The sequence below is a fragment of the Triplophysa dalaica genome, chromosome 12, assembly GCF_015846415.1.
Source record: "Triplophysa dalaica isolate WHDGS20190420 chromosome 12, ASM1584641v1, whole genome shotgun sequence".
Lineage (NCBI taxonomy): Eukaryota > Metazoa > Chordata > Actinopteri > Cypriniformes > Nemacheilidae > Triplophysa > Triplophysa dalaica.
Window position 1 is genome coordinate 4,879,542 of NC_079553.1, and position 27,844 is coordinate 4,907,385.

The following is a 27,844-nucleotide window of genomic DNA, read 5'->3' on the forward strand; positions in this document are numbered from 1 at the left end:
TTTCACCAGGAGCCTATTAATCACGGTTCAAAAAGAACAAATATAAATCTGCGGAGTATAAAAAAAATGTGTTTAGGTAAAATTCTAATTTTTGTTTCATTCTGTGACATCTCACAACATTTTCTCCAAATTTCAAATAGAAATATTTGGTTCTCATTGCATTGATTTGCACAAAATGAAAACTGGAGAAACAGTCAAGCAATACAACTGTAATATTCATACATGTATTTAGGAAAAATTCACAAATAATTTTTTCATGTGATAACCTAAATTTGAAATGTTGATAAAGTAAGAAATTGAAATGGTCTTTTTATTTTTTCCGCAGCTGTATTTTAAATGTTAATAGAGGTCTAGCAACCAGTGTGTATTTCATTAATAATTATTGAAGGTTTGGACTTGAAATGTGATCTTGATTTACTGTATCTCAGGAAATGTTATTGTTCAGAATTGATGTTATTACCTTTCTGGCTTCCTCCGTGCCCTCAGACCCACGAGATGTTATGCCCCAGTTCTGCTCTTTCTGTCTCTCTGAGGATGAACTGAGGGAAACTGTTCTAATGAAATGCAGTTTGTTAGAGAGCCAGTTTCCTTTTCCACCTGACCTAACTACTCTCGGCTTCTGTATAATACTGTACTTTTTCAACTGGATGTGGGGTTTTACTTTATAATGCTTAAAGTTTTGCTCCTAGATCAGCAATTTATATGCTGCTTATTTCTCCATTTCTGCTCGTTACATCATAAATTGAGACGTTAAATTGCCATTCAGGGCTTGTTTGTTCCGCAGGGATTTCCCTGTTCAGTAACGATCTTATTTTGTCTCGTATGCTCTGTTTTGCTCTTCCCCTGTATATTCATTGTACCCCAGAGCAGCCCGGGATCGCCTCCTTTTCATCGGTTGTCATAGTAACCAAAGCCCGTGTCAAAAAACGGAGGGTTATGGGCCGCCTTTGTTTTTTTTAATTACGATCCTTTAGCGTCGCGAATATTTTAAAGCTCTTCACGAGAGGACGCTGATTTTAATGATCTAATTATCATCTCGGAATAATAAATACTTTAAAAGTGTTTGCATAATTCGACTTGGCTTGTTAACATCCTTCAAGATTCACTCGAAAGCTATCAGGAAGCTGTTTAATGTTTGGAATTTAGATTAAGCTTCCCAATTAAGAAGGAGACATGGGCTGACTTGTCATCGTCGTTCTACAGAGACAATTTTAGGATTTTTTTCCCACTTTGCCATTGGATCACAGAATGAAACTTCTGTCAGCATTTACTCGCCCTCAGATTGTTAGAAACCTAAATACATTTATTTGATCTGATGAATATAAAGGAATATATTTGGAAAAATGTCAGTAAACAAACATCAAATTCCCATTTACTGCAATTGTTGGGAAAATAAATACTATGGGAGTCAATGGGGGATAATATCTGTTTGGTTACTGACATTCTTCCAAATATCTTCCTTTGTGTTAAGCAGAACAAAGACATTTATACAGGTTTGGAACAATCTGAGGGGAAATAACAGTGACAGAATTTTCATTTTTGGGTGAACTATTCCTTTAAATGATTCTCTAAACAACATAATCCTCAGAATTCTTTAATGTTAAAATAAGTATTCTTAAAGGTAAAGTACGTCATTTTCAACAGTAGGTGTGTCTGGAAACAAAAGATATAAATCATTTTTGCAATATACTCGGGTATAATACAAACATTATTTGTTTCCTGACACAGCGTTCTTGCAGCAAAGCACCAAACTCACGCCACTGGTTAAGTTAATGTTGTTTTAAAAGCATTAAAGAGCCACAATGTCATGTTGTGTTTTGTCTTTTCAGGCCAAATCGTTGCGTAAATTCATCCAGCAGACGTTTAAACAGTTTGCCAATATGAACGATGAGCAATGCATTCTCAACTTCTTCGAGATCCTGTCACCCATATACAGATTTGACAAGGAGTGTTTTAAATGTGCTCTTGGGGTGAGTCGAAATAAATGCGACTTTTTGTTTTGTTTTTACAATTAATTCACCGGTTATTTAGGAGCAGTCTTCAGGTTTTGCATTGATTGTGATTTAGTTTAGTTTAATTACTGGTCTATAGTGCCCTCTGCTGGCCAAATGAATAACATTGGATTGGTGGAATATGCATACTAGTAAAGCAGACAGGGCCCAAAAGTAAAGAATTTTTCCTGGTGGCCTTGTTGAACCAGTTCAGTACTTATATTACCCTGCCAACATTTTTACTGACCCCACTACAAATATTTCAGCTAATATTTTTAGTGCAAAGCTCATTAATGGAAAAAAATAGATACTGTGTATGTTTAAAAATGCAGTTGAGTGAATTTCTGCTGTTGTGTGTGACAGTCGAGTTGGGTGATATCAGTGGAACTGGCCATCGGCCCTGAGGAGGGGATCAGTTATTTGACAGACAAAGGCTCAAATGTAAGTAGTGAGATGCTTTGATTGACAGATAGAGGAACGAATTGATTGGGTAACGTCAATCTTTCTCTGTCTGTGCAGCCAACACACTTGGCTAATTTCACCCATGTGCAAAGCATCCAGTTTGAGGAGCGAGAGAGGAAGGGAATGCTGCAGTTAGACGTGGCCGGTGCACCTGAGGTTAAACCCGTCTTGTTTCATTTACTTTGTTCGTTTGTTTTGTTATAAGCATGTAATTTTGTTTGTGCGTGTGCTCTTTCCAGCCTCTGACGGTAACAACCACAACTCTGAACACAGCGGAGAACATGGCTGATCTCATTGACGGTTACTGCAGGCTGGTGAGCGGAACATCGTCTTCTTTCATCGTCCGTGTGCAGAAAGGTGAGTCCACGCAACACAAACCAACACATGATGACGCAATCTCACTTTTACCAAATACCTTTAGCTTAAATCACTAACTTCCAATTTAAATGAATTATTTTTTGCATACTCGATCTGCTTAAATTAAAAGTTGAAATCAAAATTAAAATGTTGTCAGTATTCGTTGACCCTCATGTCACATAAAATTTGTATATGACTCTTTCTTCTGTGGAACACTAAAGAAGATATTTTGAGAAATGTCGCATTGGTTTTGAGTCCATATAATGGACTGTGTGCTGTGTGGTTACTAGAATAGTTCAAAATATCTTCTTTTGTGTTCTGCAGAAGAAAGTTAAACAGGTTTGAAATAAAAAGGGGGATGACTGGGTGAACTAACACTTTAATAGTCATCTTCTTGTTACTTAGTCACTTGTATATACATTTTAACAATTGTTTGCTCTGTTTTAACAGAAGGAGAAAGAGCTCTTCCATCAATCCCAAAAGCTCCAAGGTAGGTCTTAAAATTCAAATCATCTTTATTACATTTACCTTTTTAGGTTTAAATTAATTAGGAATTTTATAAAAATACCACTAAAATAAAAAAGTTAAATCATTTTAGTCAATCATGTTCTCCCTCATAAGTATATTAGCACAGTTTTAATAGTTCTCCAATAGGGAGCATCAATTTTTTACCACCCAGTTCCGGCTCATTCGGCCTCTTTGGCTCAAACGTGTGGAATTTCTCAGCGTACCTCTAAACTAATCTCACCCCCAGCCCAACTGTGATTAAAACTGATTGTGGGTGCCCATGTGTTATGTCATCTCTCCTGCACACACTCACGGAACAGCCCGGCTCAGTGGCTTCATTACGGATCAGTATGTTCTGTATGATGTGGAGAAGGTCACGCTGGGATTAAGTTTGATTGAAAATGTACACTATTCATCATCTTCAACCTCTGTCATACAGATCGGCCAACCATGAAAAACGGTCACAAGGAGTTCGGACCAAAGCCATCTCTGTTTCAGGTAGGATTACATAAGTCTTTGCCCGCTCACATACCGAGCTGTGACCTTCGATTTTCAGTAATGAATGTATTGTGTTTCTTTTCTTTTTAAATAAGCATTTTGTCTTGTTATATGGTTGCTGGCTCGAAAATATTTGTGTTTGATTTTGCACCAACCTACATTTGTGGTTTCGTGCCTCAAAATACCCACTTGTTTCTTCGGCTTAGTTGGTTAAGCTTGCAACCGTGGCAAGGTCATTGATTTGAGTGTTATGCAGCCCAAAAACATATATTTTGAACACGCAAGCTGCCTTAAATAAAAGCATCTTTCAAGAAAGTTCAAATGAACTGAACTTTCTATGAATCCGATTCTAGATCAGAGAGCAGAAAGAAATCGTATCTGTCTTCATGATTGTAGTTGTGATACTTTACATAATAATCTGGATCATCTCGGTCTAGTTTACTGTAATAGATTTTTTCCTTAAATTATTTTTTTTGTCATTTTCTGAGTTTTAAGATTTATATATGTAGAAGAGTCTATCACTCTGGTTCTAAAACTCCACCCAACCTTCAACACTTTAATTGCATCTTCAGGTGTGTTTGTTTGTTTGTTTGAGAGAGAGAGAGAGAGAGAGAGAGAGAGAGAGAGAGAGAGAGAGAGAGAGAGAGAGAGAGAGAGAGAAAGAGAGAGAACACCAACTAATGCATGCAGCGCTGAATTAGGACGATACCCCCTCATAATAGACATATAAAAACCTTAAATTCTGGACACCTATCAAGTCCTCCTATCACACTTTAATACTAAGCACTTAAAAGCCCAAGAGCTGAGACCTTAAGCCAGTCCCATCTGCCAGCTGGCTCTACCACTATTCAACAAACCAAAATCAGAATAAACCAAATTACCAAAGAAAGTAAAAAATCATAGGAAAAGGAAAGAGAAAAGGACCATAAACTAGAATGTTCTCGGACCCTAAACAGAAAATACAATGTGGCAGATTATCTCTAAACGGACGGAGATGTTAAACAGAGACGGATCTTTACCAAATATTGACTCCGTGATCACAGTCTGGCCATAGAGAAAGGCAGACACAGACCAACATGACTTCCAAATTAAGAGCGGGTCTGTGCCCAATGTGAGGTCGAGACAGAGACACACTATCCTTCATTTAAAGAGGTGCGAGAGAAACGCTTTCAAAAAAATAAAATCTCATGCCAGAGTTTCACAGCTCTTTAGAAACAGAGCGAATGCACATGTTACTGTTGGATAAGACACATTTCTTCATCTGTCAGCTGCACACCCTCAGAAACAAACTACTGAATTAGGCCCGATTCACATTTCACGTTTTTTCCGCGTGCGTATTCGTTATTTTAAATGTAGATGAGCGGCAATACGGGGCGACGCGCTCTTTTTATTTCCATGAGCGTCGGTGCTGCATCGAGATGAAAAAAATCTCTACTTTTAAGAAAGGCGCAAACGCACCGCAGGTACTGTGACAAGAACCAACTAGCCAATATAGGCCCGATTCACATTTCGCGTCTAAATCCGCACGGAAAACGCAAGCTGCACTTTTTTTCCAAAGCGTCTGGACGCTCTAATGGTGTATGTCGTCGCTAAGCAACCATGGGCATGATAGCTGTTGAGACGAGGAGGTATAAACAAAGGATGTATGGATTTTATGCACTGAAAATATGTTGCAATAATTTAGTTATGCTGTGATCATCTGTGTCTCCATTTTCATTGAGTTTGTCTATATTGGCTAGTTGGTTCTTGTCACAGCGCTTTGGAGAAAAAGGAAAACGCAGTGCAGCTCACGTTTTCCGCGCGGACTTAGACGCGAAATGTGAATCAAGCCTTAATCTAGGGTCATTCAGACAGAACGCATTTTTTCCATTCCAATGTGCTTTTTTCCTATTGTTTTTCTATGTAAACCCGTTCGCAACTTTTAAATTGCCTCGCACACGAGCGCTGCTTATCAATGTCAATTCCAAAAGCAGGGAACCAATCAGAAGAATTTGGAGGCGGGGCAAGCTTTGCTAGCTTCTATTTACAGTAGCAAGTTGGCATGACAACTGTTTTATTTGACGGACATGGCGGAGCAGGTGTTATAGGCTGCGCTAAAAAAAAAAAAAAAAAAAGATGCGCAGAGACGCGTCCTGTCTGAATGGCCCCGTTTACTTTGTTAAAATCAATACACACATACACTGTTTTGCTTAAAATGTACAAATTAACATACATTTAAATTGTTAATATTTTGGTCAATTTGTTTATTTACTTTATTTTATATGTTATCCTTTAGCACCTTATTTTAATTTCACTTTAAAGTTTTTACTTATTGTATGTATTTTTTGTAATATGTTTAATGCTTTGGCAATATTGTAATAACACGCAATCATGCCAATAAAGTACTTTGAAATTGAAGAGAGAGCGAGAGAGAGAGAGCTTGGGCATGCTTATTCAATATAATCTAAGGAATGTGAGTGCGTTCTTCAGTATCTTCTTTCTTTTGTTAATAATGGTTTGGGGCTTTGCTTTATTGCAATATGTAACAGCCATGAAATCGTATTTTCCCATAAGCCTCTTCTCAGTGCTTTTACCTGTTATGATGAAGAAATTAATCTGTTGCTTTTTTATTTCTTTCTGGCTCTGCTTTTCTCTCTACTTTTTAATCATTTGCATGCTGTCTGGATCCACAGATGATATTGGTGATGGTAAAGTCTCATTTTAATATGACTGCCACACAACCTTCACCTTACACATATAGAGATTTAAGTGCATGCAAAACGATCAATAAAGGGATATTTCACAATCCCCCAAAATCTGTCATCCATATCCATCCATTCTGTGGAACACAGAAGAAGATATTTTGAGAAATGAATCCAAACAATAGAAGTCAGTGGGTGCCAGTGTTCTTCGGTTGCCAAAGTTTTTCAAAAATCTTCTTTTGTGGTCTGCAGAAGAAACTTAAACGGGTTCAAATTCGTTTTGAAATTCATCTTTTGGGTGAACTATCCCTTTAAATAGCTTATATCAGAATAAGCTTACCCTTAGAGGACATATATGTTGTTTATTTAGTGTTTAGCTGTAATAAAATAAATCTATCTATCCTTATGACACTGAAACAAAGTTCGGGAGGGACATATTGACATGGTGTCAGAGTTGTGAATCATTGTATCCTACTTCGTAAAGGTTGTATTAGAGAAAGGATTGTGTAGTGCGAGATCGGTCAACAGTATTTTCCAAGAGAGAAATACGGTTCATTATAAGCTTTTATTTAGTATATAGAGTTTATTTAGTCTTTTAATGTTTATGAGTACACCAGCATATATATATGGCAACACAGCTACAGCAATAAAAGTGGACTAAATGCAACAAAACCTCAACCTTGATTTCATGTACATCTGTAAGCAAGTACAGATTTCATCAGATCTTGAACCTTCATGTTGCAGTCCTGTGAAAAATAAGGAGTCTAGTTGCATGCGAGACCTCCTGCCATAATATCATAAAATGGAATTTGTTAAACTAATCGTCGCCTGCCATGAGGGAGGTTATCTTTAAAAAACACACATCTCTTTATTTTGCTGTAAGAGGGAAAGTGTTTGCTCATGGTGGTCTGCTTTTGGGAGTTGTCTGAGCTATCAGAATGTGTTGATTTTCACCACATTCCTCGCAAAGCATCTTTGGCTTATAACTTTTTCCTCGAATCTCGACAGGATAGACACAATAGCTGCAGAGTTACCCATGACTTCATCTGTTTATTTCCAAAGACACCACCAATGCTTTGGAAAAACTCCCCCTCTCAACCAGATGTACTTGCTCTAAACTCTGATATCACAGCTGTGTGCATGTGATCTAAACTATCTGAAGCTCCTGCACGCTAGAGGCTTGAGCTGAATGCACAGAGACACTTTTAAACATAGTACTGTGGTGTTAACTGGAGGTGTGTGTTTTAATGGAGATGAGAGCTGGTTTTTGGAAGATGCTGGTGTATTTGAACTCACACAGACTGTTTATTCCCTTTCAGAAACAGACGACTACGCAGAGATCATAGATGAAGAGGACACATACACTATGCCTTCCAGTGAGTATCTCTGTCTGATTTCACACTGATCAAAGATTTGAAGGGCTTTAAGATTCATTTCCCTCTGAAAATGATGTAAACAGCTAAAATCGTTCAGTTTTTGTTTCATATACGTTCGTTTATGGTGCTTATTTTACTGCTTAAAGTAAACTAAAGCTGGAAAGTTTATTGAATAGTCGTAATATACTTGCTAGTGATGCACAGTAGACATAACTGTGAATATCATAATAAGCTTAATTAAAAAAGAAATGTTAAAATATTTGATACATTTCATTTTAAATTCGTTTCCGGTTCAGATACCCCTGAAACCTCCTCGAGTCGGTGTCGCTTTCTGCTTGGCTGTTTGTTTAGGTCTGAAACTGAATTCTAGAATAAAGTTCAGTTTCATCTCTTCCTTTCTGTCTGCCTGCATCTCAGTCGGGACATGTCCGCCATTGTTCCAGGACTCTTTGTAAGCGCATTATATCTACAACTGTGAATGAACCGGTCTGAATAAGAGGGATTAGCATTTGATGTTTGTGTAAACATACATGATTTTAAGGGATTTACATTCTGAAAAGGAAAGAATTGAGTCCAGTGTTATATTTGCCGTTTTGTTTTCTCTCGTTATTGGCACAACAGAATATTACGGACTAGATGAAGGTAAAACCGTTTCTCCTGCTGTTTTCATTCCCTTCATATGCTTGAAACTTCCTGTGTGACGGATGGGTCTCTGTGTTTGTGTGCTTTTGCTTTTGCCTGTCTGTGTTTTTCACGTGATTGCACTTTTATTTATGACTTCCAAACATGATGGGTTCTTTTAAACGTTAACAGACATCTTCAAGTTACATTGAAGATGCTCTAAAACGGTTGTGATATGTAGATCTTCAGAGGGCTTGTTCGGTGATGATTGAAAATTTCTTTTTCAGTTGTGCATTTGTGATTGATGATGTATGGTATGGATTTTATATGGGTGAAAGAATTGCACGATGTCTTTCGGTACATATTTGTGTGTGTATCTGAGGAATGTGCCATGACTGTGAAATTATTTTGTCTGTCAGCCCGGGACTATGAGATCCAGAGAGACAGAATCGAGTTGGGCCGCTGTATTGGAGAGGGCCAGTTTGGAGATGTCCACCAAGGAATCTACATGTGTCCGGTAAACTTAAAAACTACCATATGAATGTATAGGCATTTTTATGTCTGATATGTGTTGTTTTATTGTGTTGCGCCTAAGAAGAAAATACTAAGTCGAAAGATAGAAATTACGATAAAAAGGAAAAAATCTGTATGGAAATGAAAGGCTGTGACAGATGATTTAGGTTTGTTTATGTGTGTTTTGACATCAGGAGAACCCTGCACTCTCTGTGGCCATCAAGACGTGTAAGAACTGCACCTCGGACAGCGTGCGAGAGAAGTTCCTCCAGGAGGCATGTGAGTGCCACATCACAGATATCCCGCAGCCTTCTGTCCGGGTTCAATCTATAGGCAAATCCAGCGTTATGGATGCGACATTTGCAGCTGAAAACTTATATTATACCTATATTAAACCATCTGTTTATTTTCCTAAACCCCTGTGGATAGAGTCCAGACATCAGAAAAAGATTAGTTTTCTATTTAAGATGCGGAAAATACACATGCATACTGGATGTGACAAAAAGGACACGGTTTTCAAAGACATTCTTTGTAGGATTTCTGTAAATTAAAATGCACAAGCCGAAAGCAATCATTTCTAACAAATGGAGAATACCTGTGATGATGCACTTATATTCAGTGTGAAAATATTTGTCTCCGTTCCCATAGTAACCATGCGACAGTTCGATCACCCGCACATCGTTAAGCTGATTGGAGTCATTACTGAAAACCCTGTGTGGATCATCATGGAGCTGTGCACGCTAGGAGAGGTGAGCTGTGTTGTGGTTTGATATGGGGTTTGGGGCCCAACGTCTTAAATCAGTGCAGCGGAGATAAAGCTACTCTCGAAGGGGACGTGACTGCATTAAACACGCATTATTCATAGAGATGAGGCCAAGCTTAAGGCTGGAAAAATCCATCAAGCCTGCTTGTCTCATAAAATGGCTATAAAGGCGCTGTAAAAATGATTGCTAGCAGTGGCAGTTTGTTATAGTACCCAGATGATTCAGTCTTGTGTTTATAGAGCTTTCTGATGTCAGACTGTTACCAGCCATAGATCTGAAGATGACGGATGTGATTTATTTTTATAAGGAGACCCCCATCACGTCCCGTTTACACTTGGTACTGCAGTAATGCACTCCTGTGTCTCATGTGACCAGTTGTAACGTTTAATGTTGGTTTAGTCAAGCGGCTGTAATAACTAAATTAAGTTGACATCCAAATCATATTATCTGTCAATGCTTAATGCATATATGGGTTAGCGATTTTCTTTCAAAGCTTTGTGCGTGTAACTGCCTAAGCGTAAACCCTTGTTTTGGCCAAAGGGATGATTGACAGGTTAGTAGTCATAGTATACAATTTTAACAAAGAAATTAAACTCTTAAAGGGACAGTTCACCCAAACATACAAATTCTGTCTTTATTCACTAAATCTGGGAATTTTTACTGTGACATCTTTCTTTGAAACACAAAGCAGAGTTTGGTGTTCATACAGTACAGTGGTGGAAACACGACAGCCCCTTTGCTTTTCAAAATATTTGTCATACAGGTTTGGAACAACATGTGGGTGATGATAGAGGACAGATGCTTTACTGTCCTGTGACTGAATTATACACCAGTGCCCTCTAGTGCTCACTGTTGGTTTTGTGTCTGGCAATCCTCATGTCAGGGAGGCCAGACTCTTCCCTTAGTAGTGAATTTTGAGTGAAGTGTTTAGTTTAGTCAGTTCATTGAATTTACAATCTGCTTGAATTTGAACTGATAATCAAAGTCCGTTTTATTTTCTAGCTGCGATCGTTTCTTCAGATAAGAAAGTACAATCTGGATTTAGCCTCGCTCATCCTGTTTGCTTACCAGCTCAGCACAGCCCTCGCATACCTGGAGAGCAAACGCTTTGTTCACAGGTAAGTTTACACTCCGCCCAAACCTCACCGCTTCACAGTAACTTACAAACGATTCAAACTGACTTTACCTCTAGTCTGGATGTAAGGTTTTAAATTTCATCCAGCCAGCACTTTTCATGTCACGCTTGTATTTTTCAGGGACATTGCTGCACGGAATGTTCTGGTGTCTTCAGTAGACTGTGTGAAGCTGGGAGACTTCGGTTTGTCTAGATACATGGAAGACAGCTCTTATTATAAAGGTCTGAACACACTTTATATACTGTAAAGTATTGCATCATCATCCATGTTCATGTGTCAACCAGATCATAGTTACTTACAATATTTATTATTGATATCAGGGTTATTGAAAATACCAGTATAATGCATTACCCCAATCTATTAACTGTGTGTTTTAAGTAATAAAACAGGAGTATTGCTTCATTTACACTCATTGTATCTACTGTCTCTCTTTCTCTTTGCAGCCTCTAAAGGAAAACTACCTATTAAATGGATGGCGCCAGAGTCCATAAACTTCAGACGTTTTACCTCAGCTAGCGACGTGTGGATGTTTGGTAAGTGAGAGCGAGAAAGACTGTGTTTTGCATAAGTTTATTACTGCAAATTTCCCTCTTAGAAGCAGAAATTCCACATGGTTTTGGGTACAGAGCATGAGCAGACGTTCTGATGTCTTTTTCTGTTATTCTTACCAAAACTTTTTATTATCAAAATGTGTGCAATCCATTTGCGAGCTCTAAATTGTTTAGAAAATTAACCAAAAGTCTCGACTGTGTCTGTGCCTTAAAGTGATAGTTCACCCTAAAATTAACATTTTGTCATTATTTTTTCAACTAATTTTTTTAAAATATTTACCTATGTGTTAGGTGAAAATGTCACTCTGCATAAATGACATTCTTACTAAGCATTTTTGATTGAGATTAAATATAAGAATTAGGAAATGTTATGTTTAAAACAAGCAAAGAAATCTGCCAATATGGTGAGAAAAATAAATTAGAATTAGGTACTTAAGAAAAAAGTTAAACTAAATTCAAGTTAATGTTTTTCACCCCGTTGGCAGATATTTTTGATTGTTTTAAACATAAATTTCCCTAATTCATTTATTTTTCTTTTATAAAACAAGACGAAATATCATTTGTCAAGGTAATGTCTCTTGATTTAAGAAGTTTAATATATTTTACTATAAAACAAGACAAAAATGCTTAGTAAGAATGTTGTTTTTTGCAGTGCATTAATTCCTTTTTAATGAGTCATAAAGTTGAATCCCATCTGAAGTTGAATCTATATTTATTAGAGCGTCAATGAGATGAAAATCGACTATGTTTTGTGTCTTTAGGAGTGTGTATGTGGGAGATCCTGATGTACGGAATAAAGCCGTTCCAGGGAGTGAAGAATAACGATGTGATTGGACGGATCGAGAACGGTGAGCGTCTGGCTATGCCGCCCAACTGCCCGCCGACCCTCTACAGCCTGATGACCAAGTGTTGGGCATACGACCCCAGCAAAAGACCTCGATTCAATGAGCTCAAAGCTCAACTAAGGTCAGTTCTGCGTATAATGAGATCTTCCCACAAGCTACAAAGTCACAAAGTGCTCTTATGGATTTTACTCTGTTTAATAGGAATTTGAGGCTTTGAATATGAAAGTTGAGGTTCTCCAGATTTCAGACTTGAAGAATTGGTGGTGTTGTGAGTCTAGAAGTCTAGTCTAGAGTCTAGTTTTGTAGGTAACAGTAGAGGGCGCTGTAATGCTCTATAAATGTTGTTTTTTGGAGTTGATGGTTGAATATTTGATGGTTGGTTTGTGGCAACTCAGATTACTTTGTGTCTCGACCCGCAGGTCTATCTGAGAACTAGAGACTGATCGTTGGTTATCCCGCTTTGTGTTTCACAATGTCTTTACGTTCTCTGTGAATGTGTGTAAGTTACCACCTGTAGTGCTCATGTTAAATGTTTAAAGGGATACTTCAGCCGAGAAACAAAATTTCCAGCGCATGAACCAGATGCTTTTTTTCTGGCAAATGACCCAGACATTTCATAAATTCTGGTGACGGATGCTGCATTTTTTGTTTGTTCATAGAGGATATCCTCTGTGTGGGAGCTTTCATCATCGTCATTTGCTGGAAAAACAAGCCTCTGGTTCAAGTGAAGCCAAGGGATAACAGAAGTTAGACATTTTCCTTAATAGCAGGGAGGCACCAAACCATTTTTTAAAGACGTAGTACAATTTTTTTCCTGGTTTTCGCCGATACCGATGCCTGTTCATTTTCACAACACCGTAAGACTAATAAAATGGAACAGCTTCATAATTACAAACAACTTTGCCTTAAACCTTAAATTTTCTGACAAATTTCAGTTTCAGTTCTGTCAGTTATGTCACATGAGGTATTGGTCTTTGGTATCCGTGAATTTTTACGAGTTCAAGTACATGAGCTTAGTATCGGCCCCGATACTGATCGATACAGACGCATCGATTCACTTCAGAAGACCTTTTTTATGACCACTGTGTAAGCGGCCAGAACCCAAGCGCAGGCGGACAAAGGGATTACCGAAAACTTTTATTAATAAACAAAAAAAAACACAATGGGGAAAACACAACAAACAAAACAAGCGTCAAAACAAAAACTTCCATGAGGGGAATAAAACAAGGTCCCAGGTAAATGATAAATTCAACACGAAGGGAACACAGGAACAAGGTAATCCAAGCGGGTAATCCACCGCAAGACGAACGGGAAGGTTAACACATTGAAAGGGGACGGGAAGGAATGAACCGACATGTGGAATACATGGGGCTTATAAAGGGATGATGAAGGGCAGGTGACAAGACTCAAGAACTAATGGGAACTGGCGGGAAGAGAATGGGACAGGTGAGAGGGACGAACACTAATGGGGAGCTGACTGAGATACAAGGGGCGGGGCTAAAAGACGCAACACCGGAGAGAGAGCATGGCATTGCAAAACCAAAACAATGCCATGTCCTTTCTCCACATAAAACACATGTCATGATCCTGCCACAAGACTCGAAAATCATGATAAGAAGAGGCAGTGTCATGACAAACGCTGCCGTGTCGAGCAGTTCTTTGATCAATGGATGCACTGTTTGGAGCTTCAAAAAATGTCCCCCCATTCACTCCCATTCTACCGCTTGGAAGAAAAAGGATAGGCATTGATTACAATGGTTTGTCGCTACAATGGATTTCCGTTTATTGCAGAAAGTCAACGACGGATTTCTGTCGACTGCAGGGTTCCCTCCTGTCCTGAATGTCTTAAAATTTGACACGTACAATCACACCGGTTTGAAAAAGCTTTAAAATACGTAAATTTCTAGAACTCAGAAAAAAAGGAACCTGGGAAAACTAAATTATATGGCCTAGTTCTTCGTCAGTTGCCTGCCTTTTTTGTGATAACCTACTGTACATAAACTACTGTGTATTTTTTGTCTAATATAACAGATGTAAAACTTTGGGGAAAAAAATTCTTATGCCTAGTTTATTTCCATTTCTAGACTTAAGAAGTTAAATCTCTGAGTCATGCCCCACACACTGCCTGTCTATGACACTTCCTCTCTGAATGTCTGACGTTGAAAAGCCTCAATGAAAAATCAAACTCTTTCCCACACACCTCACAGTCTTCATCTGTTATTAACAGTCAGGCACGTGCAGACGTGCACACACACATACAGTCTGATGGGTCTATCTGCAGCTGTTTGGAAAGTATCCTTCAATATATAATAGTATTGAGTTTCCAAAGTGTCTCTTCGTGTCCACACATGCAGTCAGTTCCTGTAAACCTGCTAAACTAATGGAAAAAAACCCACCTGTACTCCATGACAGATCACCTGCTGATTGCTTAATAATCTGAAGAATCTTGTCTGCCTTGAGCAAAAACATCCATGTTTTCTATTTCATTTGAAACAGATTTGACAGCATTGGACATTAAGGTCATCTCGCATAATAGATAAATGTTTCAGAGATCCACACTGAGGGAAGTATGCCATATCAAATAGTTTCCTATAGGGTTTTTAGGAGTGAATTTTGAGGAATAGATAAAGTCTTTCATTCTTTCTTTGTTTGTTTTTTCCCCATTATTAATTATGATGTACATTCAATTACAGCACATTTGTTTCTAGGAAACCCTGTAAATATTTGCACTGTTAACACTGTCTAGAAGGCGTAATAAAATAAGCAGGGCTCTGGCTTAGCCAATATCCTCTTGTGTTTGATAATGAATCTAATTTAATGCCGTATAGTTCAGCTGTGGTTTGTAGTCGGTCTTTATTAGTGCAGATGAAGTTTGTTTTAAAGAACGTCCCATTTATTATCATTAAACAGGTGTTTTAATAGTACATAAATGCGGTTTTTGCATGCTTAGTTATATCATTGTGCCAACATATTAATCTCATTCGTTAGAAAACTAAACTTTATAAAAAAATATTTTTGAAATGTATGACATGGACCAAATAATAAAAAGCAGCCAGTAAGAGCCCTGAATAGATGAACGCTCTTTTAATACTCCTTTAAAAAGCTTCCCAGGGTTACACCTCAAGAAGTTAGATGATGAAATGCCCAGAGAATGATTTTGCCAATTTTAGTCAAACACTGTAAACACTGTTTTAGATGCTAAAATACAACATTTTTTGTCAAAACATTCTTCACACAGTTACAAATGTGTTATTTCATGGTTTTGATGAGTTTACTGTCGTACTGTTGTGGATAAAATATAAATAAATGAGCAAGTGTTTCCACACTTTTGACTGTTAGTGTATCTTCGAAGATAATCTACAAGATGAGGTTCTGATCATAACATGGCAGTCCACATCCATAAATTTGACACGAGTCCACGCCCATTCCACAGCTTTACTCCGAGTACCGCAACAAGATGAAAAACAAAATTCAAAATGTAAAGTTTTTTCTAACAGCTGATTTATGGTCTTGCACTTGCATTAAATATTAACTTGATTAAAATATTCTTCAAAATATAAATGGTAAAGAGTATTTTTTTTTTATGGGGACTTAGTTTGGCTGTATTGAAGCCCCTTTAATTTGCAAAATATTCTTAAAACCAACTTGAAGAAGAACCGCGATAAAATCGTGAATCGTGATCTATCTTGAAAAAATCGTGATTTGAATTTTTTTTCTAGATCGCCCACCCCTACATAGAGTCACAAGAGTCAATTCAGTATTAAAATAACATTAAAAGTCAAAAAATTTCTCAGACACATTATTGTTAGCTCTGTTTAGCTTTAAATTATCGTGACTTAAAATAGACATGATAAAAATGACCTTATCATCACCGATATACACTACCGGTCAGACGTTTCAGTGAAATATTTCTCATTACTCATGTTTCTTCATTAAAATGTTCCTTCATTAATAAAGGTTTTGATCGGAAGGTGGATGCTTTCAAATGAGTTTCGTAGACAGAAATATAACTGTGCAAATGTATATCTTTTTTCATTACAAACTAAATATTCGTAATTATAACATCTTTGAAATGGGTGACTGAGTGAATAATGAAAAAAAGCAGCTAGTTAGAATAGCCTCTTGAAAAAATACCAAGAGAACATTTCTGCAGACTCTAGACAAACAACGACTACACTCACCAACAATGTTTGATTTTTTTTTTTACCCCCGAACGTAATTTTCATAGTTCCATTTGAGAGATGACGGAAGCTAGACATCACATAATAACACTGTCAATATGGATATTTCTCTTAAACAAATGCATCGTGTCGAGCAGTTCTTGGATCGATGGACACACTTTTTGGAGCTTCAAAAAAGCAACACCTGTTCACTCCCATTCTACCGCTTTGAAGCAAAAGGATAGATAGGTGATGATAAGTGGTATTATATATCTGACTAGATCAATCTTTCAGAAGAAAACCATATTCAGTTTAGGATGCCTTGAAGGCGAGTAAAACATGGAGACATTCTGATTTGTGATGTAATATCCCTTTAAATCTTTTAGATTCTGACGTCCCAAACTTTTATGGTTGTGTTTTATTGTGCCTGCTGTGGAGAAGCTGTGGTTGTCCTAAGCACTGGAGGTCCGGATTGATCTGAACAGGTGTCGCGTCTGTTTATCCCGCGTCTCTCTCTCACCCTTCCGTCCACACACATGGGCTCTGTCAGAGATAATAGAGTTTCCAGAAATAGTCTCTCTTATAGTCAGGCCATGAGGCAGATCGCATTCTTTCGTCACTAAGACCTTCACGCTCCAGCCTTTTGCACCTCTTGTGTCTCTGTAGTCACCTCTGAGAGCGAAACTTCACCACGGCAGGTAGGACCTTTGCATATTGATCAAATTTAGGCTGTGTGGTGAGTTTTAGATCTGTGCTGACTTTCAAAGGTTAATTCATTCAAGTTTAAAAATGCTTTGAAATGTGGTTAAGGGGCCACGCTATGCGCAGGGGTGTATCCTGATTTTTGTGTGCGATCTCAACAAAAGGATCTTAAAAATGTATACATCCCTATGGATAAATATACATTTTAGTATGTGTGTTCCCTAGTAATCAAAACCTGTGCGCTGCCACCCAACTGAGCTACTGGAACAATATGAACACGTTATAAAAGGATTATAAACATTTTAATAATTTGCGGGCTGTTATGAGTCATGACATCATACGTCTCAAATGTTTAAAACAGTGGCATTGGAGGAATGATGCAAGGTCGTTTCTGGTCTTGCTGACTGAGAATCTCTTTGATTCTGTGTTGACTTTGAGCATTGACCCCACCTTTCACAACGGATTATGTGTAACGTAATGAAGGAAATGTCTTTCAAACCTGTAATAGTTACTCACCGTTTCTACAGAAAGTTGAAGCTGTCGCTCTCTTCCCACTTTATAAGGGAGCTTATAAACTGAGGAAACTTCACTTATCTTATTTACTGCTCTGGATATCAAAAACATACATAGGTCTCATACATTCAGCTGGTCTGGATAAAAATGATGGTGTTTGATAACGCTGTCTACTTGTGTGTGTGCAGCACCATCCTCGCGGAGGAGAAGGCTCAGCAGGAGGAGCGCAGCCGTATGGAGATGAGGAGACAGGTTCCCATGTCCTGGGATTCAGGGGGCTCAGATGAGGCGCCGCCTAAAGTAAGTTGCAGCTATGTTGCGTGTTACATATTTTGTTAAGCTACCTTTGGATATGGAGATTTTGTCTACCCTGATGTTAGACTGGATAAACTAGTATTTGGTTGGTATCACTCGTTGGAATGTTCACGTCTTTGCAGTTTTTACACTTTATGGCAGCTTGAGTTCTTCATAAGTGGCAGATTTATTACTAAGGTTAAAAGGCTAACAACGTGCCACCATTTGTTGCGCTAGCACATGGTAGCTATTCAAGAGATTGCGTGTGGTTGTAATGTATTTGAAAGTTAAAATGAAATACAGAAGAGACCAGAGAAAGTCAATAATTTCTTGAAACTTTTCTCTGAATAGTGTTATGTCGTAGTTTTGTGTACCCAGCCATGAAAAAATTTCCTCTATTCCAAATATTTATTTCAAATGAGCATTTGTAGATGTATTGTGGTCATTCCAGTACAGGTTCTGTTGAATTTTAACTAAATTAAATCTCACGAGTGACACCATAAAAACTGTTATATAAATCAAGGTTCCGAAAATATAACTGTTGTATTGCTTACACGTGAATATGAACTTTTTTCTTTGCAGTATTTGAGGTCTGAAAAAGTACAGAGCATCTTTTTTTTTATTTTGACATGTTTCGCCAGTTTTCATTTTATGCAAATTAATGCAAATAGAAACAATCTTTTTATTTGAAATTAGGGAGAAATATTCTTAGTAGTTCACAGAATGAAACAAAATTGATCATTTTACCTAAAAATCGACAAATAAATAGTACACAATAATTTTAAAATGGTCTCTTCCGTGGATGTATATCGGGACGGTTTCACACATTTTCTGAAACATTAATGCTGTTTTTAACCAGATGTCTTTCACCTTTTTAAAGCAATAATAAAGTATTCAGTTATTAAACGGGCGTACTTGAGCTTATGTAAGTAGTGGTTAATTTCAAATATATCCCTTTTTCATTATAATATTTTTGTTTGTAAAATAGCATAAACAAAGCAGGTTTAGAATTGATTTATGAAATCGCTTATAAGAGCAGCTTTACATTCATTATTTGCAGAATAAAACCAAACCAACCTGTAATAGTTAATACAATTGAATATCCTCCTGTTTAACTCGGTTGTAAACTCTCTTCTGTCCTCTGCTGCTCTCATTACTGTGATTGATAGACCCGGCTGAGCTCCCCAGCATTCACCCCGGGGTCTCCATTCACTCTGTGTGTGGCTTACTCTTACTTTCATTCTCTCTGTCTCCATTCATGACGGTCAGGCCTGTCAATCATCCCATCCAGGTGCTGATGTCTGTTTGTGTGTGCGTTTCCACTTCCAGGAGGTTCTTGATGGAGCACCAGTGCAATTAAACCAAAACAAAACACTTTTTATTGTAATGTTTATATGTGTTGGATGTGATAGTTTAGTGGTACAGTGTGCGATTCCCATCATGTTGATTTAACTGGTCACACATGAGTCTGTGCTTATGTCTGCATTCTTGTCTATGTCTCTCTAAACATCTGCTTCTGTCATCCCTTTTGTTTGTGCCATGTTGACTTATGTCAGACGGGCTCATTTTTCATTGTTTGTGTGTGTGTGTGTGTAGCCCTCCCGCAGACGCCCCCTCAACCACAGCTTCAGTATGGACTGTCTGTCTGCGTCTGCTTCTCCTCGCCCCCCGCAGCATCCTTTCGGTTCCCAGGTTTCCCTTTGCTTTCGCCAACCCGAGACGTCTTTCCCTTCTCTGGGGCAATGCAACAAAACCGTTATTAACCAATCACGACACGTGCACTCCCAGCAAAGCCCTCCCTCTCAAATCTCTGCTAATACACAGCAGCTTAACGTTCAGCACCAGACTCGGCAGTTCCCGCAAGCTCAGACGCAGCTTCTGCTTCAGCCGTTACCGCTGCACTGCTCCCTGCTTTTTCCCCAGGGGCCCTGGAGGAGACCCCCTGTTCCCCCCAGTGCCACCCAGCCTGCTTTCTTCGACCCCCACTATCACTCCATGCAACAGCTGAACCTGAGCCACATACACTGCAGACCCTCACAGGCAGGTGTGCTAGGACTGTTAGCAGGGCATTCCAGGGATTTTGTATGGGCAGCTTTAGATCTGCATGAGCGCCGTAGTTTAATAAGGGACATTTTTAGATTAGATGTTATAGCGGTAAAGAATTTGGCACCATGCTCCTACAGTGCAACTGTCCTGCGGATTTTGGCTCGAAATTTAATTAAATATGATTTACACGCACGTGTTATCCTGAAAACCTTAAATAACTGGTTCAGCTGTGTTTGAGTTGAATTTAAACTAAACTGCACAAAACGGAAGCTCTTTAGGAGCATAACAGGTCTAAAGGGATAGTTCACACAAAAATGTACTTTCTTTCATCATTTATTCAAATTCATGCCATTCCACACCTGTGTGACTTTCTTTATTCTGTAGAGCACAAAAGAAAATATTTTGAAGAACATTAGGCCGTGTTCACACTTGACTTCTTTTTTTGAAGCCGCTAGCGTCTGTTTTACATTATAATCCACTGAAGTAAATTGGGTTTTCAAAAAAGCCAGCGTCATTTTCCGCAGCTCTGAGCGTCTTCTTCTTTTTTTTTCTGAAAAATAACGGCCTACGTTGCCAAGCACCTTTTCACAGAGACCTGTCGTTTCCATTACAACATGCGAGCAACGTGATTGATCGAGAAGTCTCGAGCTCTAATAAAAGGCTGCCGAAACGGCCATAGTTTTGTATAAGTGTAAGTTTAATTTTTGACTTTCAATAAATTCTGATTGTATTTCTAGTGAGAAATTAGTAGTGTAGTTTTTAAATATGTGATTGATTATTGCAAAGACGTTGTCTGTTTATACTTCAAATAGACTTCCGTTACGCTGCCTATGAAGCCTGTCTGCCTCGGTGCACAAATGTTATCTTTGAAAATTTCCGGCTACTATTTGTAACCACAACGCCATTTGTAACCATTTTTTTTAACTTAAGAAGCGCCGCTGTCAACGTTTTCTTTTCAAAAAAGTAGTCAAGTGTGAACACTGCCTTAGTGACCCAGTGACACTGTCCCCCATTGAATTCCATTTTATGAACATGAAATCATATTTCTCAAAATATCTTATTTTGTGTTCCACAGTAGAAAGAGTCATGTGAATAAATGATAACAGAATTTATTTTTATTTTGGGGTGAACTATCCCTTTAACCGCTGTGTCTTTACTCTGAGTGAAGACATTCACTCCAATTATTAAAAAGGCATTTATTTTAATCATGATCACAAAAGTTGTTAGGGTAAACAGGATAAAGCCTACATTTTTATGTTATTTTCCAGATAATAGTCCAGTGTGTCGCATGTTGCTTTCTCAATGCATGCTGACTAAATATGCTGTGTGACATGCCTGATCTTAACACACATTGAAATTAAGGTTTTCCCTGCAGATGTGCTGTATGGTTGTGTGCATTTCCACTTCTGTATCGGACCGTTTTAAAAACCCCCAAAATTCCACTTTGCAAAGAAAACATACTTTTTTTTTTTAAGTCACATTGCTGAGTTTGATTTGCACTAAGATTTTATTTGCGAATAAAGTGAACTGCCCTCTCTCCCACCGTTCTGTACATATCGTATGTGTTACTGTATGTTATCACCTTCTTGTCTCCTCTTCCTTTTTTCTCCTCTGCTCATCTGGAGCTGTGGTCAGTCGACTCTCTCTATGAAAGAGTTTATAAGGTAGATCAGTCTTGTTTTCCGCCCACAGCCGAGTACCCAACCAATCGGACGAGGACTGCCTCTTGCCAATCAGCATTCATTCTTCAATCCCCATCCCTCTAATATCTAATACCCTCCTCTCATGTGTAACTCCAGTAACGATGAAAAGTGCGTTTGTGTTAATATTAACTAACTGCTTGCATTTTGTTTGTCAATTTTGATTTTTCCCCTCAACAGCCTGAAATCTTTATCCACACAAAACGCACGGGGATTTTGTGTGCGTCAGGTGGACTGATTTTAACAGCATTCGCTAACCTACAAACCGGTCAACACGTGTACTAGTATAACAACCGAGTTTTGTGTGTGATTACAGCCCAGTCGACCAGGTTACCCGAGTCCCAGATCCAGCGAGGGGTTTTACCCAAGTCCTCAGCACATTGGCCAGCACAATCATTATCAGGTACGATGGTTGTATTCGTGGTATATTGGAATGTTCAAAAAGGTTTGTTTGACTTACGTTGCTGTGCTATAGATGGGAGGGCACTCGGATCCACGTGGCTTGCTTCCCGTGCCCGGGATGTATCCTCCCCAGGCCGCAGGGACGGGACTTGACCCCCACGACAGCTGGAACCATCGCTGGGCCGCTCAGGATCACATGTGGAATCCTGGCATGGAGGTAAGAAAAGAGAGAAATCTGCATGATGATTCCTGAAAGATCTGTTTCAAAGCCGTCCAGACGGTAACACATACAGATGTTTGTGTGTTTGTCAGGATGGAGTGGCTGTGCGCGGAGGTCTGTCTCAGCTGATGGAGGAGCAGTTATTGCTGCAGCAGCAGCAGATGGAGGACGATCAGCGCTGGTTGGAGCAGGAGGAGAGACTACTGGTACTGATCCCTCCACCTTCACCTCATATTTCTCTGCACAGTCTCCTTTTTTTCTCTCCTCTTTCCTTCCCTGTCCACTTTTTCTTCACCGTGATGTTTATGTTTAGCTGCAGTCAAACACGATAGTCCAAACTGTTGTTTTGAGGAACTTTCCACCAGTCGCGGTTTCCCGCTGCATTTGTGAACGGTTGCAAGCGGACCTCACAATTCATATCTATTTTCAACGCTGGTTGTTTGAAATGTTTACAGAAGTTTATTCCCACCAAACTAATCTACATTCACTGCAAAAATCACTTTCTTACTTAGGTCATCAAGAAAATCCATCTAGTATCAAGAATTTGTAGACATTTTTTACTGAAAAACAACAACTGTATAATTTTTTGTAAAACAAGCAAAAATCTGCCCATGGGGTAAGAAAAATAATCTGAATTGAGTGACTATGACAAAGGTAAACCTTATTTTCTTAGGTCAGTTTGCTCATCAAAAAATGCATTTTGATTCAAGAATTTGTAGACATTTTTACTGAAACACACAAAAAAAGACTAAGAAAATAAGAAAATGAAATTTCAATGCATTTGTGGTTAAAACAAGCAAAAAAGCTGCCAATGGGGTCAAATTAATTACGGTTTACCTTTTTTATAGTCACTCAATTCATGATTATTTTTCTTACCCCATTGGTAGATTGTTTTGCTTGTGTTAAGCACAAAAAAACCTTTTTTCTTTTTCTAAAAACAAGACTTCTTTTCTAAGGTCAGTTTGCTCATCAAGAAAATGCATCTTGATTCAAGAATTTTTAGACATTTCTACTGAAACACAAAAAAAAGACTAAGAAAAAAAGTCTTTGTAAAAGACAAAAAAAGAAATATCAGTACATTTGTGCTTTAAACAAGCTAAACAATCTACCAATGGGGTAAGAAAAATAATCATGAATTGAGTGACTATAAAAAAGGTAAACCGTAATTAATTTTTTTGACCCCATTGGCAGCTTATTTGCTTGTTTTAACCACAAATGCATTGAAATTTCATTTTCTTATTTTCTTAGTCTTTTTTCTGTGTTTCAGTACAAATGTCTACAAATCCTTCAATCAAGATGCATTTTCTTGATGAGCAAACTGACCTAAGAAAATAAGGTTTACCTTTGTCATAGTCACTCAATTCAGATTATTTTTCTTACCCCATGAGCAGATGTTTGCTTGTTTTACAAAAAATTAGACTGTTGTTGTTTTTCAGTAAAAATGTCTACAAATTCTTGATACTAGATGGATTTTCTTGATGACCTAAGAAAGTGATTTTTGCAGTGAATGTAGATTAGTTTGGTGTGAATAAACTTCTGTAAACATTTCAAACAACCAGCGTTGAAAATAGATATGAATTGCCAAAGGGCTTAAAGAGAATGAATTAAGGTTTAACTTTTTCTTACTCACTCAATTCAAGATTATTTTTCTTACCCCATTGGCAGATTTTTTTGCTTGTTTTAAGCACAAAAATAAACATTTAATATTTTTTGACAAAAACAAGACTTATTTTCTTAGGTCAGTTTGCTCATCAAGAAAATGCTTCTGGATTCAAGAAAGTTTAGACATTTTAGACTACAAAAAAAGAGTAAATATAAATAAAGTAAGAAAATCTTTTTTTGCAGTGTTCAAACTTATTCATGGGGTTTTATGGCACATAATGTTGCGTGTTCGTGGCATTGTGTACCTAGGGCAAAACTGTGGGATTGTGTTTTGTACACTGATATACATCTGCCAACACGTGTGTTTTTTGCGAGTCCTTGTGTAAATTTGTTGTATGCCAAGTTTTGGCTTACGGTCTCCATCATTTGCGTCTACACTGTTATTATGTTGAGTCGATCTTCCAAAAAGCCTCTCGCTGCTTCCTGTACCAACTAAAATGGGCCGTCGAACCTCTACCGCAGCAAATAACATTCATTTTTCTGTTGAACTTCACACAACATTCACTTTAATGATTTTTCATCAAGGCTGTTTGATACAGGTGCAATTTTCCAGGAATTCCTCTGTAATGAAAGGTTTCGTACGCAGTGAGGCGTAGGACTGGTAAACTCGACCTGACCTGCGACTACTGAAAGTTAAATTACCGATCGCAGGAAGTTTTCATCTCTTCGCCTCTTAGCAGATGTCGTGCGCAAATGCACATGAGGAAAAACAGAAGGGTGGGGGAGTGGAAGCGAGCCCAGAGTAGGGAAATGATAAAGAGAGAGAGAGAGAGGGGTGAATAGCAGAGCAGAGCAGAGCAGAAAAGGGCTTGGCTTTGCTGAGTCCAGGCTCGTTCGCTGCGAGTGAGTCAGTATGTACGTACACATATCTCAGAAGCAGGAGTCACTCGGCACACACACACCGTTGAGTTATCTCTCACCCACACACACGCTTGCTTAATGGAGATCCACCCTTTACTGCGCTCAATGTTTAAGAAACACCAGAGAGAAGCGCACACAGGAACCGACTGGGAAGATGCAGGTCTTCAAATCCTGCTTCGGAAAACTGGTACAGTAAACTCGATAGGAGGGAATATTGAGGTCTCTGTTAAGATGATGGATGAATGAGTTGAAGTGTGTACTCTGTAGGGCTGGATGAGGCAGCATTGAGATTTATACATTCTTGTTCTGACATAGACTCAAAATATTTGAATAAGTTGTATGGGAAGTTCTATGGCTTTCTGTCAGTCACAGGGTTGTGTTTGTTGATGTACGTATGGTTTTGGGCTTCATTTAAAAGGCTGAAAAAACAGATAGTATACATGAGGGTTAGATCGGATCTGTTTTGAGTTGAGTCAGCACATCCTTTACATTACATTTACATTTAGGCACTTGGTAGACGCTTTTATCCAAAGCGACTTGCATTGCATGAAACCATAGCGGGAAAGCATCAGTTGAATTTAGTTATTTGTGATGGGAAATTGTTGCATGTGTACTATGTGAAGTGATTTTTTTTACATTGGAAGATATTCTTGTGATGTTAATGTAACATATAGAAAGGAACAGTATAAACAGACATTCAGAAGATACTTGCCAGAGATGTCCATGTATTGTAGTGAATCCAAACTTCTGTCTTGTGTGGAGGAACAGACATAAATTGTTTCAAAAGCTCACGCACAATGGGCAGGTTTCAGCAGTACCATTTTTTATTTTGGCATTCATAGAAAACACATTCATTCCTAGTCTAGATTAATATGCATTATACATTTAATATTAGTTCTAACTTGAGAAACACTGCTGTGATGATGGAGCTGTCTGACAGATGTGTGAGACATAAGGTTGACATTGTTTCTGTCTGTGTGACAGAAGCCTGATGGGAGAAGTTCCAGAGGAAGCCTCGAGCGTGATGATGGAAGTCATCATGGACCGGTGAGTTTCTGTCCTTTCTGATTCTTTAGAAGGGTAATGCACAATGGAAATTTAAAGCTTGTGCAACATCAGTTATATTCAATATTTTTGTCGGAGCCTTAGCAAATAGTGTTGGCTTTTATTGTCTGTTGAAGAATATAAAGTTCCCCCTTGCTTTTGTAGTAAGAACTAAGTGCGGGAGATATTCAGCTGATCTGTTTAAATGGCTGCTTTCTGGTTCATGTTCAGTATAATATTATTTATGGCAGTGGGACAGTACAGTGCTGAAGAGAGGGACCGTTTTGGTCTAAAGATACAGTTGAATTCACACACAGTGAATATAAAATAAACCGGAACTAAATTTATAAAAATAAATAAAGTAAGTCAAATAAAATATAATATAAAAATAAATGTGTTTAAAATAGTGGTGGGTATAGATTCATTTCTTTAATCTCACTGTAATATTAAAATTAATCTAGATTACTCTAGATTAAAATGGCTCATTTTATCACATCAGTGCTCGGCCCGGCATCTTCCGCATTAGCTAAGGGATGCTTTGCATTTAGGTGGTACTTGAGACTGGAAGAACTCCTACAGTAAACCAATTCCGCATTGCACAAGGTGCAAACAACCTTAGTCTTGTCGTTGATTCCATTGGGAAGCTTCTTAAAAATAAATGATCCCTGAAGCAAACCCGACCCCTTCATAGCCGCATCCATGTTTGCACATCACGTTTGATTTGGTAATTTCACAGTAACGTAAGGCGTACAGGTTCGAAGACTCGTTCTCGCCCCTACAGATTAAATAAGCTAGGTATACATCCACGCTAAAATATCAAGGTGAAAGTCATCATAGCTTGCGGAGTATAGACCCAGCTCCCAACCCAACTTTGAGAATAGATTAACGGCAACATTTTTTTTATTGCCTGATAAGAGTCACACGTTAACGCAGCACTTTATTTTATTTTTAATAAAATAGTTTAATAAAATAAAAATATTTAATAAAAAAAGGTTCCGAACAAGTACTGAATCACAAATCAAATATGGCATATTAATTAAGTCAGGTTAAGCTAATTTGTTATAAAGGTTTGATTTTATTGAAGATGAGAAGCACTTTTTAAAAATATAAATTCTGGGATTCTGTGAAAAAGGATCATTGGGTTTTGCACTCAAGAACCATGTGCCAAATGAAACAAATGAGAAATGAAAGATAAATAAAAAAAAATGTCACTAGTGTTCTTAGACTTTTGGACCTCACTTTATATATGGCATGTCATGCATCTCACGACTTCAGTGATGCGTGTCCATGTGTTTACCATCAGTATCCAAGGTATAATGGCCATTTTGGCTGGATATCTATTAGCGAATCCTGTGTATAAATGAGAGAGCGATAACAATGTCTCTTTTTAAAAATAAAAGGAAAGAACCAAGTAATATATTACAGACAAAGAATGTCACTAATGCTGCTCCAAAACAATGTCTCTTTTGTGTGGAAACCCAATCTGCTTTCAGCCACTACTAATGTTAACAAAAAGCATCTCTGCTCAGTTCTGCACCAACCAAGAAACATTTTTCCACACATTACATGTCACATTTGGCAGTAAGTTACCGTGACCCTAGTAATGCTTACGGATCTAATGCAGTTTTTTGCGGTTGTGTCACACACGGATGGAGCTGATCTCAAAAGAGCAGAAGTCTTAAGCTGTGCTTTAGTTTGTTTGTCTGCAGCAGTGGTTTAGAATGTCTCTGCTGTCCCATTGGCCTGTCCTCTTTGATTCTCTGTGGTTTAGGCAGATGTGTGTGTGCGGCTGTGCGCGTTTGTGTGTGTGTGTGTGTGTGTGTGTGTGTGTGTGGGGGGGGGGGGGGGGGTTGGCATGCCAGGCATCCAGGCTATTTTCCACCCAGACCACAACAACACACATGGCACAGTCTGTCTTGGCTCCTGCATATTTTTAAC

At 38.3% G+C, this 27,844-nt stretch overlaps 1 protein-coding gene across 18 annotated transcripts in view; it reads left to right on the forward strand.

Moving 5' to 3' along the window:
- The window catches only part of ptk2ab (protein tyrosine kinase 2ab), a 55,260-nt gene that overhangs the window by 22,627 nt on the left and 4,789 nt on the right, over positions 1–27,844 (forward strand). For 4 of the 18 annotated variants that reach the window (XM_056762931.1, XM_056762926.1, XM_056762922.1 and 1 more), the window contains 22 exons: positions 1,830–1,970; positions 2,355–2,432; positions 2,511–2,609; positions 2,693–2,810; positions 3,261–3,300; positions 3,757–3,815; positions 6,488–6,502; positions 7,816–7,872; positions 8,485–8,514; positions 8,913–9,010; positions 9,201–9,285; positions 9,655–9,755; positions 10,773–10,888; positions 11,027–11,127; positions 11,350–11,439; positions 12,219–12,423; positions 17,866–17,977; positions 21,643–21,681; positions 22,034–22,120; positions 22,193–22,336; positions 22,432–22,545; positions 25,847–25,909. In XM_056762931.1, coding sequence (XP_056618909.1) covers positions 1,830–1,970; positions 2,355–2,432; positions 2,511–2,609; positions 2,693–2,810; positions 3,261–3,300; positions 3,757–3,815; positions 6,488–6,502; positions 7,816–7,872; positions 8,485–8,514; positions 8,913–9,010; positions 9,201–9,285; positions 9,655–9,755; positions 10,773–10,888; positions 11,027–11,127; positions 11,350–11,439; positions 12,219–12,423; positions 17,866–17,977; positions 21,643–21,681; positions 22,034–22,120; positions 22,193–22,336; positions 22,432–22,545; positions 25,847–25,909 — 1,992 coding nt within the window. The remainder of the gene's footprint in view (positions 1–1,829; positions 1,971–2,354; positions 2,433–2,510; positions 2,610–2,692; positions 2,811–3,260; positions 3,301–3,756; positions 3,816–6,487; positions 6,503–7,815; positions 7,873–8,484; positions 8,515–8,912; positions 9,011–9,200; positions 9,286–9,654; positions 9,756–10,772; positions 10,889–11,026; positions 11,128–11,349; positions 11,440–12,218; positions 12,424–17,865; positions 17,978–21,642; positions 21,682–22,033; positions 22,121–22,192; positions 22,337–22,431; positions 22,546–25,846; positions 25,910–27,844) is intronic. The other 14 variants (XM_056762932.1, XM_056762917.1, XM_056762933.1 and 11 more) reach the window with 11 other exon arrangements.